Consider the following 18322-nt stretch of genomic DNA (forward strand, 5'->3'; position numbering starts at 1 on the left):
CCCCCCCTTGCTACTTTATTGGTTCGTCACGTCCTCTAAATGCTGGGCGCCAGTAGAGGGCTGTGAAATAAAACTACATTTTCCTGACAGCTTCAGACTCCAGACTGAGCGGAGAGACGCAGCAGCTTGTGGCGAACTTCACTTTCTGTCATGTCCTCAGATATTACAGGCGGTGAGTCCAATGATACTTTAAAAACAATACGTTTAATTGGTAATTTGTGTTTTAACGATATCCAATTCTGTATTTATCTTTCACTCTTTATCTAAAATCTTTATTGAAGACATGAAGCGTTAGCGTCACAGTCAATTAATTTAAATATTAAATTAAAAAGGAATAACTGAAATGGGAATGGCAAAGCATATTAACGCCATAAAAGTTAGAAGATATAGGGAACAGCTCTTTCAAATAGATATATCCTTGGTGTATGAATTGTTGATGCTGTTTATTCTGCCATTATACTTCTCTATAATTGACTTAGAAATAATGTTTGCATACTGCAATGACTCATTCGCAGAAAGGTTTGGTTTGGGATCTTACGTAAAAAAAGAGATGAATATTTCAGTGTCCCTCAGACAGCTGAAATATCTGCACTGGTGTTTTTTTTTTTTTTTTGCATTAGTGTACAACCAGGACAAAGACATTTCTTACAGTTTTTGTTTAAGCTTAATTTTGTACTTGGAGTATATTTGCACACTGTTCATTTTAAACTAATTTAAACTTTCTTAAAAATTCAGCTCAGAATCTTATTTCAACTCCTTGTGTCAGCTGCTCCCAGTCGGTCTTGGAGTTTCCTTTTCTGCAGAGTCTGGGATTGCGTTCCAACTGCTGTCAAATTTTCCACAGACTTGGAGCTGGAGCTGGGCGACGTGCTGCAGGAGTTCCAGGATGTTGTGGAGGAGCTGAAGGCCCCCTCCGAAAGCAAACATCATTCTTACCAGCGCGTCCTGCATGACGCCAAGAGCCGCATCGAAGACAATGGGGTGGAAGACTCTGACTACAGTAAGTTAAAAAAAAAAATTAAATGGCACTGATGCTAATTGTGCTAACACAATTCCACTGAATTTGGGAAAAGCTATGCGAGAGAATACGCAGAATATGCGGAACACGAAAGATATTTCTGTACAATATTTGCTGTTATGTAACAGTCTGTTGTCTCTGGGGGTATCACTTGGCGATCTTTAATAGCCCAAACAACTACGGCTTGACACGTCTAATTTGCATGAAATTATTGGTACAAGAGGAGACATACCCGGCCCTCTTCCAGAAAAGTGGCTGTTTGCCTAATGACAAACTGGAATGAACTCCAATTATGGATAGTGCATCTTCTGTAATCGTTCTTTTTTCCTCTCCATTGTTGCTCATTTGTCGGCGGTTATGAGATGAAAGCGGCGATGTTTTCCTCTGCTCCCATGCGTCGTCATTATTGAAAGTGTGCTGGCCCCCGTAACGTTTCAAAAGGCGCGCTTGCTTTCAAGTGTTCCAGCTGACACATGGGAGTCACTGGCAAACAGGCATTTACCTTCACTTTTGAACATGCTATTATCATTATGTGTAACTCCTGCACTGTCATTGCTACTGATCATTTGCATGGAAATGCCCTTAGTGCTTATTATCTCTATTCTACTCTTCCGTCCTCCTCTCGCCCTCCCAGGCAGCGGAGCGTCTATGGGAAACAGTTTGAATACGAGCGAGGAGGAGCTCCACCATGCCGGCACGACGCTGAAAGGTACTGCAGGCCTCCTTGTCGCCCCATCTCCATTCAGATTCAGCCATTGTTCTCACGGTGATCGCCATTATGTTTTGCTACTGATCGCTGCAACAAGAACAACGCATGCTCCTCACATTAGGCTCCGAGCTGTTTTGTTTTGAAACAACAAAGGCCCCCCTGCTGTGACTGTGGCTCCTCAGCACCATACTTTGAAACTCTCCTGCAGGGAGTCTGTCTCAGGTGTTTGTGTCTGTGTGTGTAAATGAACGACTCCCTGTGTATTCCATTGCAAATACACTCACGTGGTGATGAATCTAAATTGATAAAAAAAAAAAAAAAAAAAAAAAATAAACAATAACTCTCAGACACACACACAAAGTTGACCAAGAGGGTATAATTTGCTCATCTTCATGGTTTTATGCACTCTACCTGAGTCCTGAGGGGGTCTATCAAGCTGTTGAGGCTTTGAGACACTGGGAAGTGGAAGTTCATGCATGAACGGTGCCCTGGGCAAACCCCTCCCTCTGCTGGTCCTCACAGAACCAAACAATCACCCACTCCCACATCAAACCCTGATTTACCTGAATTATGCTGGTTTTCAGGAAAAAAGATAGATAGATAGATAGATAGATAGATAGATAGATAGATAGATAGATAGATAGATAGATAGATAGATAGATAGATAGATAGATAGATAGATAGATAGATAGAACTTCATGGTGGCAGCATTATGCCACCATGGGGATGTTTTGCAGTTAAATATGTTGGATTTTCAGCTAAAGATTGTAAAATTTCAAGTCAAACAGTCTTACATCATCAAACTCCCCCTTTAGCACCAGCTTCAGTGTCATCTGCCACCATGGTAATATTTACTTATAGTGCACACTCCTAAAGATAAGTCTTGCTAATTTTGCTTCATAGCTTTACCCCCAGGCCTTGCTGCCCTGGGCAAAAGATCTTAATGGTCCATAAAAAGTAGCATATGCACTCATGACCACGTCAATTTGCACAAAATATGAAGAGGATATCTTTGCTTTGGATTCATTTTTCACTTTGGGAGCGTTGGGCCAAAGGAAATGCCGTAAATCTGACACATATTTCCTGACAGAAATGTTCCACTGCTGCCTTTTCCCTCTGTAGTTCCTTGAATTTTTCTTTTTTTTTTTTTTTTCTATCTGCAGCCAAGCTGGGAGACACAGATGAGCTGGAGAGTTTTATCAACATGTTGGACCAGGAACTCGCGGGTATGTGTTTTACTCAATCTCGTCTCTTTGCTTTTTACGTTCAAGCTGAAAAACCAGCAGGCTGCCGTGTGGCTGTGAAGGTGAAGCCACTGACCGGGTTGCATGTTTTGCTACACATTGAAAGAAGGAGAGCTCAGCAGTAGCCCAGCTTGGTTCCCTTCGTCTGTTATCCCCTCCCCCCTTCTGTTTATCTCTGAGCACCTTTTATATTTAAATGCCATGTCTGGGGACTGAGGTAGACTATCTGCTTGCGCTTTTGTGTTAATGGCATACTTGACTACATAAGCATCATGATCCTCCTATCAGCTCTAAAGGAATAGTGCATTAGGGGCCCATGAGTGTGTATATTGCCCCTTGCAAGCACACGGGTAAGAAAGAACAAAAACATACATCTGCTGCTGCCGATGATCTCGACACAGGAGAAAATGAATGTTGCAAATTAATTGCAACTCCTGCCGTATCTTCACAAGCCTAACCTATTAGTCAGTGAGTGTTTGCGGCTCTGCATTGATGTATGCCTGTATGCTACTCTTTTTATAAACCGTGCGTTGTTGTCTCTCTCTCTCTCCTCCCTCCCTCTCCCCACTCTACAGAGATGTGAACAGAGATACGGGAAGGGCGAGTCACCAAAGAAGAAGAAAGTGAGATCCACGCCAGAGCAGATATGATGGGGCGAACGCTTCTCTCTCTCTCTCTCTCTCGCCTCTTCAGGGACAGGAGACGGGGGGAAAAAGGTTGCCTTCAGAAATTAAAAGGGCACTCGCTTCAATTTTGAAATGCAAGAGCACCCTCAGACGCCCCCCGGCAATCCCGCGTCCGGCCAGCACCGCCACGTCCCCGCAGCATCGGGTCCAAGATGTGTGACATATTCCCCCAAAATAGACAAAGCTTCCATCTGTCTGACATGAAAAATGCTGCCCAGAGTATAGAGAGAATGTTAAAATTCTCATAAGTGCCATGCCAGTAAAAGGCCTTAAATCTTCATTTCCATTTATTTTTAAAAAGCCAGAGCTTTCTCTGGTTTAAAATTACAGATTGCACTTTAGCTTAAAAGCCTATTTGAAATCCAGTGAGTTCAGATCTGCTGTGCGCGTCAGGCTATACTTGTGTGTCAAGATTTAAAGTGTACAGTTTTTGTGAATATCGTTTTTGTTTTTTGTTTTTTTTTACATATACATTATTGTAACATAAATGTGTTTAGAAATAAAGCTACATTTTGATGGAGCTTTTTTTTCGTGTCGTCTGTTTTCCGATTTGAAGCTACGAGCTGAGAAAAATAGTGAGTGAAGTCGTAAGTCATCATAACTTCAGTTCTTGCCTTTCAGACAAGCGAAATGACTGTTGCTGCCTGGTGTCACTACGTTTCCTCCCCCCTCACCCCATGGCTTCATGTTTGCTTTTCTGGTTTCCTGTAACCTTGTTCTGATTGTGCTGCGAGTTTCGCTTCTGCTGTAACTCCGGAAAACCACAAATGTAGCTCAGACAGGCTACGTTTGACCCCATGTGAGGAGAGCATGCATCGTGAGAAACTACGTTCGTTTTCAATAGCTTTCTGTAATTTGATGTGAGAACTTTTTCTTTTGTGCTTTTGTGCTGGTGCACTTACGTTTCAAATAATTTAACAAAATATATCCTACACAAATAGCGTGAATAAATACAAAGAGAAGTTTTCAGATAGTTTAACTTATTAAAATAAAAAATATTCATTTTGACACTGCCTAGGACTTTTTTGTTTCTTAATTCTCAGGCAGTTCTTTGTGGGTTTTCTTGTATATTTGTTGTTTTGTAGATAATCTCAAGCACCCTCCATTAAATAACCTAGTATAACCTTATATTATCGTGTGCACCACCTGTGTGTTTCAAAGTTGGTATGACGTTTTCCTTGAATGTCATTTATGGCTTATTTATCGATTAAAGTTTAGTTTTAGACTCAGATGTCCAATGAGAAGGAATCTGGAAGTCTTTGTCTTCTTTGTGGTAAACTTCAGTCTCACTTCCTATTTTTTTTTTCTCATAGAGCAATGGTTTTCTAGTTGCAAGTCCTCAATAAAAGGAACATTTTTGCAGTCTCTTTCTGACTGCGCAGGCAAGCACTTTCATATCTACAGTAGCCAGTTCCTGCTGGAGGCCCTGTGATGACATTTTAGGGTTTTTAGATACTTGTGTCACCTTGAAGTCAGTTTTCAGGGTGAAACTGCTTGGACGGCCAGACTGGGGCCCGATGGTAGTTGTTCTGAGTGCCCTCTGAACATGTGCTGCAGCTTCAAATTCTTTGAAAACTTCTTTAAAAATACTTACCAGAATTATAAACGGATGCAATCTTCTTTCTGAAGACTTCTGATGGCTAAATGTTTAAAGGTTTAAAAAACGGTCAAGCTAATTTACAAATGCTGTTCTGATGACAAACACCTGATGTGACACATCTGTGCTTCAATTTAGACATTTTAAGTGGCAGTAGATGGTGGCGGATCCTAATTTCTTTCTAACCAGAAATTACTCTTACAATACATTTTTACTGAAGCAATAAAAAAAAAAAAGGATTTTTCTTAAATTCAGCATTGTTAAAAACCATATAAAATATCCATTTGACAAAATAAGCTTGGAGAAAGGGTACGTCTCTGCCCACAGTCAGCTGAAAGTCTGGCTTGACAAGGAGTCTGTGGTTGTGGCTGTGCTTATATTCTGCTGTCATTTCACTTAAGCATACCGCGGGCACAGAGAGTGACATCTGCGTGCAGGTGTTTCCTGCAGTTGTCAAAGAAACCCAAAGGAGTGCAATGGATGCTGCGGTTGTAAAGTGTGATTTTTCACTCGTTACTTGGAGTCTCATAATGCAGGATATCCGCGGAGTGTTCCAGCTGTTGGAGGCAAAATTATTTTTAGCCTGTTGAGGGATTGCCACATCTGCTCAGACGATGGCTGAACGACGAACTAAGTCATTAATTTAAAATATCTGGTAAGATGTCTTGTTGTAATTACATAGAATCTGCTTTTGGGGCTAATAAGAAGGAAGGGATGGGCTTTGTGTTGTTTGGAAATGAAGACAGTCAATCATGAGAAATGAAATTAAGGGATATGAATGCTTTTATAAAACACTAAATCCCCACACATCTAAACTGACATGATCTTAAGCACAGCTGGAGACACAGTACAGTGGACAGACTGGATATGTATACCGACTTTATGACTGAATGTCGGGGTACAAAGGCGTCCCATGTCTTCATGTCTTATTAAAGAACAATTGGTTCCTCAGATTCAGTTTTGAAATCCAGTCCTCTTTTTAGCCCCACTGACCCCGACGAGCACAGGGACACATAGCTGCAGTAGAGCAAAAAAAAAGAAAAAAAAAGAAAAAGATGATATGATGTTCCTGTAAAGGCAAAAGAGAAGAATGGGAACAGAAAGACAGCAAAAGGGAAAATGAGAGTTTTTCCGACAAAAGGGGGCACAGAGGCAGCGTGGAGTAACCTGCCTCCACTTTGTTGTCTGTTCCAGTTATTGTAAAAAAGGAGAGTGACTGATTGAGGCCACAGCTGCTCAGGATTGTAACAAAGTTGGCATGATAGAACTTCCCTGACAAAAGAGTAGCACATCCTGTTTTCAGACTCACGCGGAGGAACTGCGACGATGCAGGAAATGTGTCGGCGGAGTACAGGTGAAACAAAAAGACATTTGCCACTTTCCACTTTTCTTCATCTTTTAGATGTAGCTCTGAATGTTGAGGCCTAGCGAAAGCATTCATACCCGTGAACTTTTTCACACTTGTGGTACAATCACCAACTCTGTTTGTGTTTACACTTCACTAGATTTCATGTGGTAGACCAACACGAACACAAGTGTGAAGTAGAAGGAACATGATATTTGGCTCTGATGGTGAGGTTTGTAGTTGTATTCAGCCTCATTTATTAGATTCATTACTGTACAGCCACACGTCTTAAGAAGTCCTCTAAACAGAATATTAAGGCAGCTTGTGCATAATTTAATCTCTGTATAAACCTACTGGTGACCTGCCCAGGGTAAACCCCGCCTCTCGCCCAAAACGTTCACTGGAGATAGGCACCAGCAACCCTCCCAACCCCACTAGGGACAAGGGTGGAAGAAAATGAATGGATGTACAAACCTATTCTGAGGAGGCCTCACAGGTTTATTAGTGAAAATTGGCGTCAAAAACAGCATCGTGAAGACCAAGGAACACAGCGGACAGGTCAAAGGTAACAGATTATTAAACCTACGCTTTGAAAGCTACACTGACGACAATGATCTATTATCGTTGCCCAACCCCATCTCTCTTTTACCACATCCCTGGGCAACCGTTCACGTGGCCCATATCAAAAACCACCACTGCTACAACAACATGGTTAATCGTCCAAACTGGGAGGCCAGGCAAGGAGAGGACTAATCAGTGAACTAAGCAAGAGACTCACAGCAGAGTCGTTTTTTGGATGATTACTTTTTATTTCCTTCTGAGTAAAAAAAAAAATATGTTGAACCAGTGCTACTTTTACTCAAGCACAGATTCTAGCTACTCTGCGAACCTTTTGACGATTAACAGTTTAAAACAAGCACTTCCTTTTTGAACATATACGATACTTCTGCTTTCAGTTTACTGTCCTATGTCGTTTTATAGTTTCATGTTAAAGTTTGTAGTGTAATTATATCTGCACTTCTGCTTTATGTGTTTTACATCTAACTGCATTCAGTGGCATGTTGTAGTAATGTTTTCCATAAAAAGAGTCAGGAAAGCAGGTCAGCTGACACAAGCAGGATAAACAAGAAGAGTGGGGCGTGAAGGTTCACCTTCTGGCAAGAACTAAATAAAAATGTACAAGAGAGTGATTTAGAACAAAGCAAATGAATCTGTTTGAATTGCTCTGTAAAATCCCAGACCCAAAGAAACATCTGTAAAGATTTGAACATTTATTTTCATATATTCTCTCCATCCAATCTAAATTGGCCCAAAAGCATTACCATTGGAGACATTGCATCCAACATTTTTTTTGTTGTTGTTGTTGCATGTTCATTTGCAGAAATGGTTGAAAATCATTTGGCTCTTTCTATATTCTTCACAGGTGTGCACCAACCCCACGAAAACATATTAAAGTTGGTTGTTTTTAACACGACAAAACGTGGAAACCCGTGTGGCGCACAAACAGACCAGAGGAGCTCTCTGCTTGGTCCAGCTGGGACGCTGCTGCAGCGCTAATCCACTGCCGTTTCATCGTACTTGGAAAGTAACAAGCGGCTAATTATGTTGCATGATTTTTTTTTTTTTATTAGATTGCTCTTTCATGAGATCAGATGTAATATATCAGTTTGTCTTGGGGGAACACCTCCCCATTGTTTATCCGCTCATTACTATGAAACGGGTGTTTGATTGACAGCGCGCCAAAGTGAGAGGTCAGTGTGTCAGCCCGTCATTGTTCAGACGGCAGACAGACTGAGTAATGAATGTTCAGAGTCCTCTAGCTGGTGAATTAAAACGAATTGTTGCTATGATGAGACGGTAAATGGTCCTGAGAGATGAAGACATAATAAATATTGCGCCCTCTCTATAGCCCCTCACCTATAGGCTCAGATAGCCTGGTAATAAATGTCACGCGGACTTTTAGGATCTCCAAATGCAACGCGGGTTTATTTTAATCTAAATAGGAGGATAATGAAGATGTAATTGAGTATGGCAAAAAGGAGACACTTGTTATTATCAGACAATGAGTAAATGAAGCGGCGATATGGCCTGTGCGGCGAAGCTATCATGGGCGAGATGAGAGCAGCATGCGGAGCACGTAGCCTTCTGTCATCTGCTTGATGAGAGAGTCGAGCAACGCCTCTCCCCTGTGAGTTTCACAACTGGTCCAGGCTAACAACGCACTCCCGAGGAATTAGTTTGCTAAATCGCCCAGCACACACACACACACACACACACACACACGCACACACACACATGCTGCCAAGACAAGCCGACACACACGAAATGAATGGTCGGACTCAGACTAGTTGTTACATAACTGCGTCTGAATCAAGGACTGAGATCACCACTTTGTTATTCCATGCGAGCTCCCAGGAAGAAGAAAGAGCAGGGTGAACTGTTTACTACTGCGCATAACATAGTTACAAGGAAATGTTTGGGTCCTAGCGGGGGAACTATAAAAAGATAAATGAAACCAATGTCAGAATTAGAGGGAGGACATTTTTACAGACAAAAAAAAAAAAAAAAAAGAAACAAGTATTTAAGGACCAGTGTCAGTTGCATGTTTTGCAACAATAAAACAAAGTAAAAGCTGCAACATGGAAAGAACTACTTCATTTAGCCCTTGGTGAAATACGGATGTGTCCGACTGGATTCAGGAATGTCGGTTTGACAACAACAACTTTGGGTTACGGATTCAGTTCAGCACATTACGTGGAAGCTTTGCTCAATCTACTGACAGAAAATGGCACAACTCTGAACTGACAGAGAGATGACCAGCCACTTTATTCTTACAGTAAAACACGGTGATGGCAGCATGTTGATGAGGGATGATTTCCTCCAACAGTGATATTTGAGACTGACACTGGTTTTTAGATCGTCAAAGAGTTTAAATTAAGATTTTGCCTGTTTTTATTAATTTCAGGACTATTTTTTTTTGTCAAAGATTAAATGCTGAAGATAGCTAGCTGGCTTGTGCAAACTACTGAACGGTTAAAATGATACATTTTCCTTAAGTAGAAGCAAACTCACTCTTTAGTGTGCATTAAAAAAAAAAAACAAATCCACCGAAACCATCCACTTACTATGCAACATATTTCTCAATAATAATCTAACACATAACTGAGTTAAAGTGTCTTAAACTGTAAAAGTACAAGTTATTTACATTCTACCATTACACACAGTTAGGTATACTGTGTAATAAAGTATAAATCGACAGCTCCATATATGCCATACAGTATTCCAGAGCTCTTGCGTAGGAGTATCTTTACATCTTTTTTCATTTTTCAGGGCAGAAAATTATGAAACTACTCACATTTGTAGCGCCTGTCGCAGTGTTGATTTGTTTTTGCATGTGACATCCGTGTGCAGATGTTTCCTGCAGTTGTCAAGGGAACACACACTAAAGGGCGCTGCGAACGCTTCCCACTTATAGCACGAATTTTCCCTCACGACTCGAATCCAGCCGTGTAATTTTGCTGATGTATTCACTATTATTTTTAACACGCTGGAAAAAAAACAAAAAAAAAAAAAAACAGCCATGCCTATGTTTAGAATCAGACTAAATGAGGAACAAACTACTTCAGTAATCAATTTGAAACATTTAAAGGCGCAATTTTGCAAATTGCACAGGCTACCGGTTTCGGGCTAAAGGAAAAACAAACAAGCTGTTTGCTCAAGGCCTCCTTTACGTTTCCCCCCCACAACTGTACATTGTTTTGTATGCAGAGAGAAGAGAAAAGTCTTGGAAAATGTTCAGATAACCCTCAAACACCGTGAAACCCTTTTAAAGCGATTAATGTTGTTGTAATCTGTGGTAGGACAACTACTTTTTTGGCCGTGAAAAACAATCTCACAGTTTGTCCTTAATCTCTCAGACATCTAACTTTAGTCTCTGAATCTTTCATGAATATATTCATATGTCAGACAGAGTTATGGCACTAGTGTGTAAACAGCAAGGAAGAACAATACTATTACAGACTAAATGTTACACCTGTGCTATCTTACCTTCAAAAAAAACAAACAATAATTATAATAACACAGTTGTTAATTTGCTTTCTCTGTATGGCTTCAAGCTGATTGGGTGAAATTTGGGCAATCAGTATCCAGCTCACTTTGTCACAGGGAGTTGCTCAGGATCCAACTACCAATCATCTGTTAAAAAAAAAAATCTTTGCTGCAGAGAGAGGATTTTTACTCTTTCCCAATTATTTTTACTAACTTGGGTTTTTACTTGGCTGGAAGAAGAAAACAAGAAACCACAAACAGAACAAGGAAAACAGGCATAATTTATGTCTGTAATTGTGCTTATTTTGTTTTGAAGTGAAACCAAGATCTAAAATGTGAACGAAAAACAAAAATTCTGCTAGAAACAATAATGATACTTCATTTGCAACATACACCGCCCCTTCTTGTCTGGGCGATTGCCAGAATGAGGACGCTGAATTTCCGGAGAAAATGAAACCTTGTGATGGAATTATTTGTCATTTGTTCTATATCCCTTTTCATTGAAGTGCATTTCACAACAGACACTGAGCCAACATCAGACATACGGCATGTTGGTTACACTATTGTAAATTACAGCTTTGTGTGCAGTTTCCTTAAGCACAGGGCTAGTCATACAAAGCTAATACGAAGTTGTATGAGGCGTTTAATCAACATTTAATTTGTGGCAATAACTGCACTGCCATAAGATATGATAGAAAAGTAGTCACACAATAATGTCCTTACATAACTGTAGCAGCATAAAGTAACAGCAGGATAAAAAAAAAAGCATGAATTTTGCAAGCAGAAAAAAACAAAAATAAAAGTCAAGGACCCATCATGACCGTATGTTTGGTGATCATTCTTGGTAGTTGTGGAAGACGACGCAGCAAGATATACTGTAGGTATCTGAAAACATGGTCATTCGAGTCCACACTTCTTTATTCGTTATGAGCTGCTTCCATACATTTTTCATCGCAGAGTCGTCCTGAAATGAGAGCTGTGCTTTCACAACAACTTTCGGCAGCTGAATGAAACACTCCTAAACACGGCAAAAGAACAGCTGTGAGTAAAAGCATTGATACAGAAAAACTGTTCTACTTTGAGGATTTCAGGCACAATAAGCATCGCACCTTTCTAGCGGTAAGGCACAATGTCATAAACCAGGATTCTCTTGTAAGACATTTTTAATCTCAGTGGGATTTTTCTGGTGAAATAAAGGTAAAAAGTTGAGTTTTTCACAAACACCTAAATCAACCTTTGAATATTATTTTTCATGGCCAGAAACGTCTCTGCTGCTATTACGAGTAAGTTTAAGTCTTTGATTTCGCCTAGAGAGTTTCTGTAACAATGACAAAACGTAATTTTGTCAACAAAAACAAGCCTTTCTCTCTACTAAAAGTCTCTATATATATCAATTTCTGTTCAAGAAATGTCCCCAGTGGCCGTTAGCGCAGGAGGAACTCCCTGTTTCAGAGGAACTCCCTGTTTCAGAGGAACACATTTTTATCGTTTGTTTGGATTTTTCTTGCTTCGCTTACGTAAATCCAAATCCCAACATATAGTCAAGTAATTTCCTGTTATTTTCTCTGGCCGCTGTCCTATTGTACGCAAGAGGAAACCAGCACAATTATTTTCAAAGGACTTCATTCCCAAGGAATGTGAGTCATCCAGTCTTCTGGACTTTAAATGAGCCATTACATCATTTCTGACTGGGGTATTACTCGACTCCGCTTCGTCCTTCCTCTTTCAGCTCAGTTTACTTGGAAGTCATAACTAAAACTGAAGCAAAGAAGAGAAAAATATGCCTACGAACTTCAACATAGCAGTTTTATTTGTTTATTTTGAAAATGGGGGAAAAGCATAAGGCGTTATCCCTAATTTATACATCAAATGAAGAAACAGAAAGGCGGGTTAAAGGCTCTGAGACGTGGATATGTGAATGGAAGTGACAGTGAGCATAGTTTTAGCAAATGCCACGAGCTACCCAGAGGGCCAGAGACAGAAAGTGTTGAAAAGAAGCAAGCTGGGAAGCTGTCAGTCACACAGGGGGGTCTCGGGGCATCTTTACAGCTGTGAAAATGCTCGGAGCATGTAAGAATCACGGGAGAGAGGTTGGAAACAGCCGTTGTGTCGTCGCTGTGATTAATGTGTTTTAATATGTTAAAGCTTTCTTTTCTATATGGATTAATTTATGCACGTCCCATTCTGGATTCTTTGTAATGTAATGTGATGTTTGGGCCTGTTTTTTTTGTTTGTTTTTTTTCGCCGAGTCAGGACCTGGATCACTTGTTTTTATTTTTGCAAAAGTGAATTCTAGCTACTTTAACCCACAAAAAAAGTGTTAAAAGAGAACACCTGGCTTTCATTTGGTGACCTTATATAAGGACATTTGGGCTACAGCAAAAAAAAAAAAAAAAAATCCAGAAGGTTTTGCTGTGGCCTAGTTAAAGCCCAGACTCAAATAATTGAGATGCTATAGCATGCTGTTCAAAAACCCTCCTGAATTGAAACAATTCTGCACATAATATTAGACCCTGTTCCCCGTCACATGTTACGTTTAGCTTGTTAATGTTGGTTTGGATAGCTTTCTTGAGAATGGCAACAGGAAACTGCATTTTGTGTTGACTTTAGCTCTCATTGTCTGATTTGAAAGTTAGCTTAATGATCTGAAAATATGTGCAGCCAACACATGCAGTCTTCTAAAGAGAAGGAATGGCTCAGATATTAAAAACTTTTTGCATTTATATTAGGCCAACTGCCTGTTATAAACCGAGCCGTATCTGGCTCTGGGAAAGAGAATGTACCATAAATATATCACGCAACTTAGAATGTTTAAAATTAGCTAAGCAGGGTTAACATTTAGATCTTCACTGGAAAAACGTTGGCTTATTGCCTCTGAGGGTAAAAGAGGCTTAACTTCAAAGGCCGTTTTCCATTCTTTATGAGAAAAAAAGTACCTTTTTTTTTTTTAAATAAACGAAGCTCCGATATTTAAGTTAAATCCTTGACGTATTTGATCTGAAAGATGTGTGAAATGCCTGGTAGCTTGGATTAGCACACCAGACCATATTGGTGTCACTGAAAGTATTTGTAATGCAATCTTAAAGATAAAAAACAAACAAAAAAACAATTTTTTTTGACATCCTCTGTGGTCTCTAAAGGAGCCGCATGCGCTACCAGGTTCTGACACCAAAGGTCCACTGACGCAACCCTCCTACGTCGTCGGCCACACACATCTGAGAGAGGCATTAGTGGACTGCCATCTGATGGTGAACTCCAGCTGATGCAACTGAAAGATAGTGATGGAGCGACTTTGCAAAAAGAAATACCCACGGTCAGACCACGTGTCGCTGTGAACGAAAAACGGAATTTCATCCTGGAGATTTTGACTATGAAATGTCTTTTCCCCATCCTGCTCCCAGAATTGGAACAGACGGTAAGAAAAATCGGCCATCAAGCTGCATTTCATGCTGCCCGCTTATTCCACGTGCGAGACCGGAGATAAAACACGTTTTGTTGCCTGCTGTCTTTACTACCCTAACGCACCGGCAGCATGCAGGCTTTAGTCTCAGCAGCCTCAGTGGAATCTTGAGGCCATCTATCTTATAGAGGGCAGATCATTATGTAGTCGACAAGCAGCGTTAGGCCCAGGGCAGGTGGGAATGCTTGTATGAGATGAACTATGGTGACTACTCCTGTTTATTGGACTTCTGTAAAAGCCAAACTGGCCTCTTTTTACTGCTCAACTGCACAATACATTTGGTCCTTTTTCCATTTTTGCAATGCCGCCTCAGTTTGTTGCACCCAAAGCTGCATTTAAACACCAAGTCATGAAAGGTTTTTTTGCTTTACTTTCATGGAGTATCTATATTTTATCTGTTTAAAGACCACAAGGAAATACAAAGATTTAACCCTTCCGGCAAATTCTAATGTACTCCAGTGTCCAAAAACCTGCGAAAAGCTAAATCTTTTAGAGAGCCTCTGTGATAGGACAGATGTGACCCATTAAAAAATATATATATCACCAATTGCACTTCACTGGTGTCTTTTTTTAAAAGTCAGTTTAATCGCAATGGGATTTCATTGCATTTGGCCTTAAGAAAAGTAGTTTCAGGTAGTAAAAAAAAACAACAAAAAAAAAACACAGAATTTCCATTTAAAATGTGGGAAATTGTTGATGTAATAAAAACAATAGCACACATAAAATTACACTAGCCCCTACAAGGATTTAACTTATTAATTTCAAATACTCTGAAACCAACATTTCATCATTTAGAAACACTTTCAGGAAAGCAGGTGTTTAGGCCTAGCTCTGGGAAAAGGGGTACGCACTTATTCACTTTCATTCAAGCATCTACAGCAGATTGTTTCTGAGGATAGTGGTGAAAATTTGCACTAAATAACAGGACTGCATGAAAAACATACAGAACTCTGCAGTTCTGTATGTTTTAAGGCCTTCTCGCGACGAAAGCTCACTTATGACAGTTCAAAAGCCGGCATTGGCGATGGCACAGGGTGCCTTAGTGAACGCAGAACGAGAAGCTTGCGCATCTGTGGAGGCACAATTAATCCTAAATGATATATTCAGGTTTTAGAGCAGCATATGCTGCCATCCAGATTAAGTGTTTTTCAGGGAAGACCTTATTCGTTTCAGCAGGACAAGGAAAAATGAAGGTGTGTTTGTTTTGCAACAGCCCTGAAAGAATCCAGATGCTAAACTCGTTGACCTGAAGGTTATGTTTATTTCCTCCATATGTACGCAGATTGCAGCGACGTCCAAAAATGTTTGGTAAAATGCTTGCATTTGAATAAAAAGTGGAATATGCTATTAACCTCACACAACTATTAATACGCTTGAACCATTTCACATTTTGTCACTTTATAACCTCAATGAGTTTTGTGGGGATGTTTTTACGGTTGACCAACAGAAAGTCCAGCTTCGTCCAGCACGGTGTTGCCATCACCATATTCTCGCCATTCCTTTGGCGTTTTCTGCCAAAGGTTTGGAAGAATTACAGGCCTAGAACTGGTTTTAGATGTTTATTATAAGTCTAAATGCACACTTGTGTTAGCTGTGACTGAGTAAATATGGATAAAAACAAGAAATCAGCCCCAGTCTGTCTCAGATTCACAACTCTTTCATCACCAGTCCTGTGATTTCCTATCTGACAGGATAACAAGCAATGTGTGTCCTGTCTTTGTGTTCTCAGTTCTTGCTGGACAACTCATATTTTACTTTTCTATAAGTGCATTAGAGCAATGCCTAAATGAGGTCTACCTATAGCTCCAAAGTTCAAATTAGTGCTATTTCTCACTGGGCAGGGAACTACACTTTAAACGAACAAGCTATCGTTTAGTGACTTGCTTTTTAATGATGGCTGTTTATTAACCTCTTAGTCCACAGAGACATGTTAACTCAAGATAATGAAACCAAATTAGAGAGAAGTTTGCATTTAGGGAACTAAGAAAGTTTAAATTAAAGGCACATGCTCCTGTTTAACTGAGACAGAAACAGATCTGGAAATAAAAAAAAAAAAAAAACAAGCTGAATTTTCTACAGGGAAGATTTAAATAAGAAAAAACAGAAAACGAAGGCGAATGAGACACAAAAGGAAAGCGATGGAGGCAAGGGAGAGAAAAGGTGAGAGGAAATATACTTAACAACACGTTCTCTGCAGTGACAATAAAATTCTCGATAACTTCACACATACACGCAGCAAGAAACCCGCAGCCACACCTGCAGCTCTTCTCCCAGCGGGTGCCACCGTGTAATTTGGCACATCCATTTCCTGGAAGGCGTTTGTCTTCGCCGCTGTCGGGGCAGTCACAAACCCCGTCGGGGTATTCCGAGCTCATCCGTGAATGATGTCACTTCGTGGACGCACAACTCAATGAACCGCAAACAGATCTCGACTGCTCTGAAATGAGTCCTGCTCGTTTTCCACCCCTGTCGGTGGGTCGTGTCACCTGACGTTTGGGCTGATTTACTTCAACGTCCCGGTGTCGGTAAAGGACGAGTGGGACCTCGTCTCGTCTCGCTGGAGTTTTCGTAGCGTTTTCCCCCAGTGGTTTTGTGTAATAACGAGGCTCTTCTTAGGGAAATGTATCCAAAACTTTTCCCCAGATGCCATCGTGTGTACCCCTGCCAGCACTCTGTTACATTTGCCCTGCTTTAAAGCTAAATTGGAAATATCATGGCAACCTTGTTTTTTTTTTTTTTTTTGAAAATTCTCTCTAACATCCACTGCCCAATTTTAACCGCATTCACTGTTTTGTTCCACATTTTATCATAACTTACTCTCAAAAATCAATAATTTCATTGAGATTTCACATGATATGCTATGCTAGCAGAAAGTTAACAGTAAGGGAACCGAAAACAGAATTTTCAAAATTGCTTGAGAATCAAAATCTACAAAATGTGGCATATGTTTTCACTTGGTCAAAAATAAAATGGGATATGAACGATAAAAAAAAAAAAGCAATTTGCTCTATTAGCCTCTTAGGATACATAGTAAACAAAAGCAGAAGATTTTGCACATACAGCATCTGGAAAAAATTTATCACTTAAAATAATCAGTTTCTTTCATTTTACTTTTTATAGATATGTTTGAATAAAATGAATATTGTTTTTTTATTCTATGAGCTGCTGACATGTCTGAAATTCCAAGCAAAAACTTGGTATTTATTTGGAAAAACTGAGAAATGATCAAAATAACAAAAAAAAGATGCAGTGCTTTCAGACCTCAAAAAACGCAAAGAAAACAAGTTCACATTCATTTAGAAACAACAATGCTAATGTTTTAACACAGGAAGAGTTCAGAAATCAATATTTGGTGGAATAACCGTCGGGTTTTCAGTGCATTGGGCTCTTTTTTTTTTTTTTTCTAGAGCTGTAACATGGTACTTAACACCGGCAAGCTCTGCTGGTGCTTTTTTCCCCCATTGGGACAGAGACGCTGCTCAAATTTAGTGGAAAACGGGACCATGGTCCTAAACAGAAAGTCAGAGCAACATTGTTAAGATCAAAGCATGTTAACATGTTCAATCTAATTTATAATCGGTAGCAGTAATTCAGTGGTAAAGTGGTATGAACATTTTGCAAGGTGATGCCTGTGTGTGCTCGAATCAGTGGAAGTCAACCTACTCCACTTTATTCCACATTCCGTGTCGTAAAATGTTCATTCATAAAAATGAGCACGGAAATAAAAGCTGACAGGAGGCACGATGCACGGTGCCCTGACTGCAAAGATTTCTGGAGCTTTCACCCAGAGTTAGTCAGTCTCATCAGCAGATTGTCTGCACCTATCACATAATCAATCAGTAATGACTGGGATTATAAATGGCAGCTTGTTAGCGATTCACAAATCCTTAAAGCACGGCGCTAAAAAGCAGCATATATTTGGTGCTTTGTTTATGGCCACCTTTTCATGGAACACCAGTTAAAAGCTAAAGTTAATAAAACCTGAAATGTACTGAAGTGTTTGATGGAACTGGAGAAACTGGTGCTTTAATGAGTTTCTTTCCTGGATCATTTCATCAAAAAAAAAAAAAAAGAAAACGAAATGAAAAACTGATCCATCATAATATTTCCAAACAATAATCTAAAGATATAAACTGTGTGTTGTTGAAAAAAGATTCTTGCATCTTTAATTTGTCGTGCCTGTAATAAATTTTAAGAGCCTGAGACCATAAATGTG

The 18322-nt window shown here is 39.9% G+C and overlaps 1 protein-coding gene across 1 annotated transcript; it reads left to right on the forward strand.

The window, feature by feature from the left end:
* Positions 1–12: 12 nt before the first annotated feature.
* On the forward strand, positions 13–4177 carry LOC106919472 (regulator of cell cycle RGCC). Its single transcript, XM_014989849.2, has 5 exons — positions 13–172; positions 845–1000; positions 1653–1727; positions 2891–2953; positions 3547–4177. Exons 1-5 carry the CDS (start codon positions 151–153, stop codon positions 3552–3554), a joined length of 324 nt encoding a protein of 107 aa, XP_014845335.1. The 5' UTR covers positions 13–150; the 3' UTR covers positions 3555–4177.
* Positions 4178–18322: the final 14145 nt, after the last annotated feature.

Source organism: Poecilia mexicana, unplaced genomic scaffold (assembly GCF_051168715.1).
Source record: "Poecilia mexicana isolate PSO_F unplaced genomic scaffold, ASM5116871v1 scaffold_10, whole genome shotgun sequence".
NCBI lineage: Eukaryota > Metazoa > Chordata > Actinopteri > Cyprinodontiformes > Poeciliidae > Poecilia > Poecilia mexicana.

Bases quoted from the DNA above. Each gene is read 5' to 3' on its own strand.
- LOC106919472 (XM_014989849.2), top strand. From the start codon at position 151: ATGTCCTCAGATATTACAGGCG. The intron at 173-844 runs GTGAGTCCAATG...AATTTTCCACAG, and splicing joins GTCCTCAGATATTACAGGCG to ACTTGGAGCTGGAGCTGGGC. The intron at 1,001-1,652 runs GTAAGTTAAAAA...TCGCCCTCCCAG, and splicing joins GGTGGAAGACTCTGACTACA to GCAGCGGAGCGTCTATGGGA.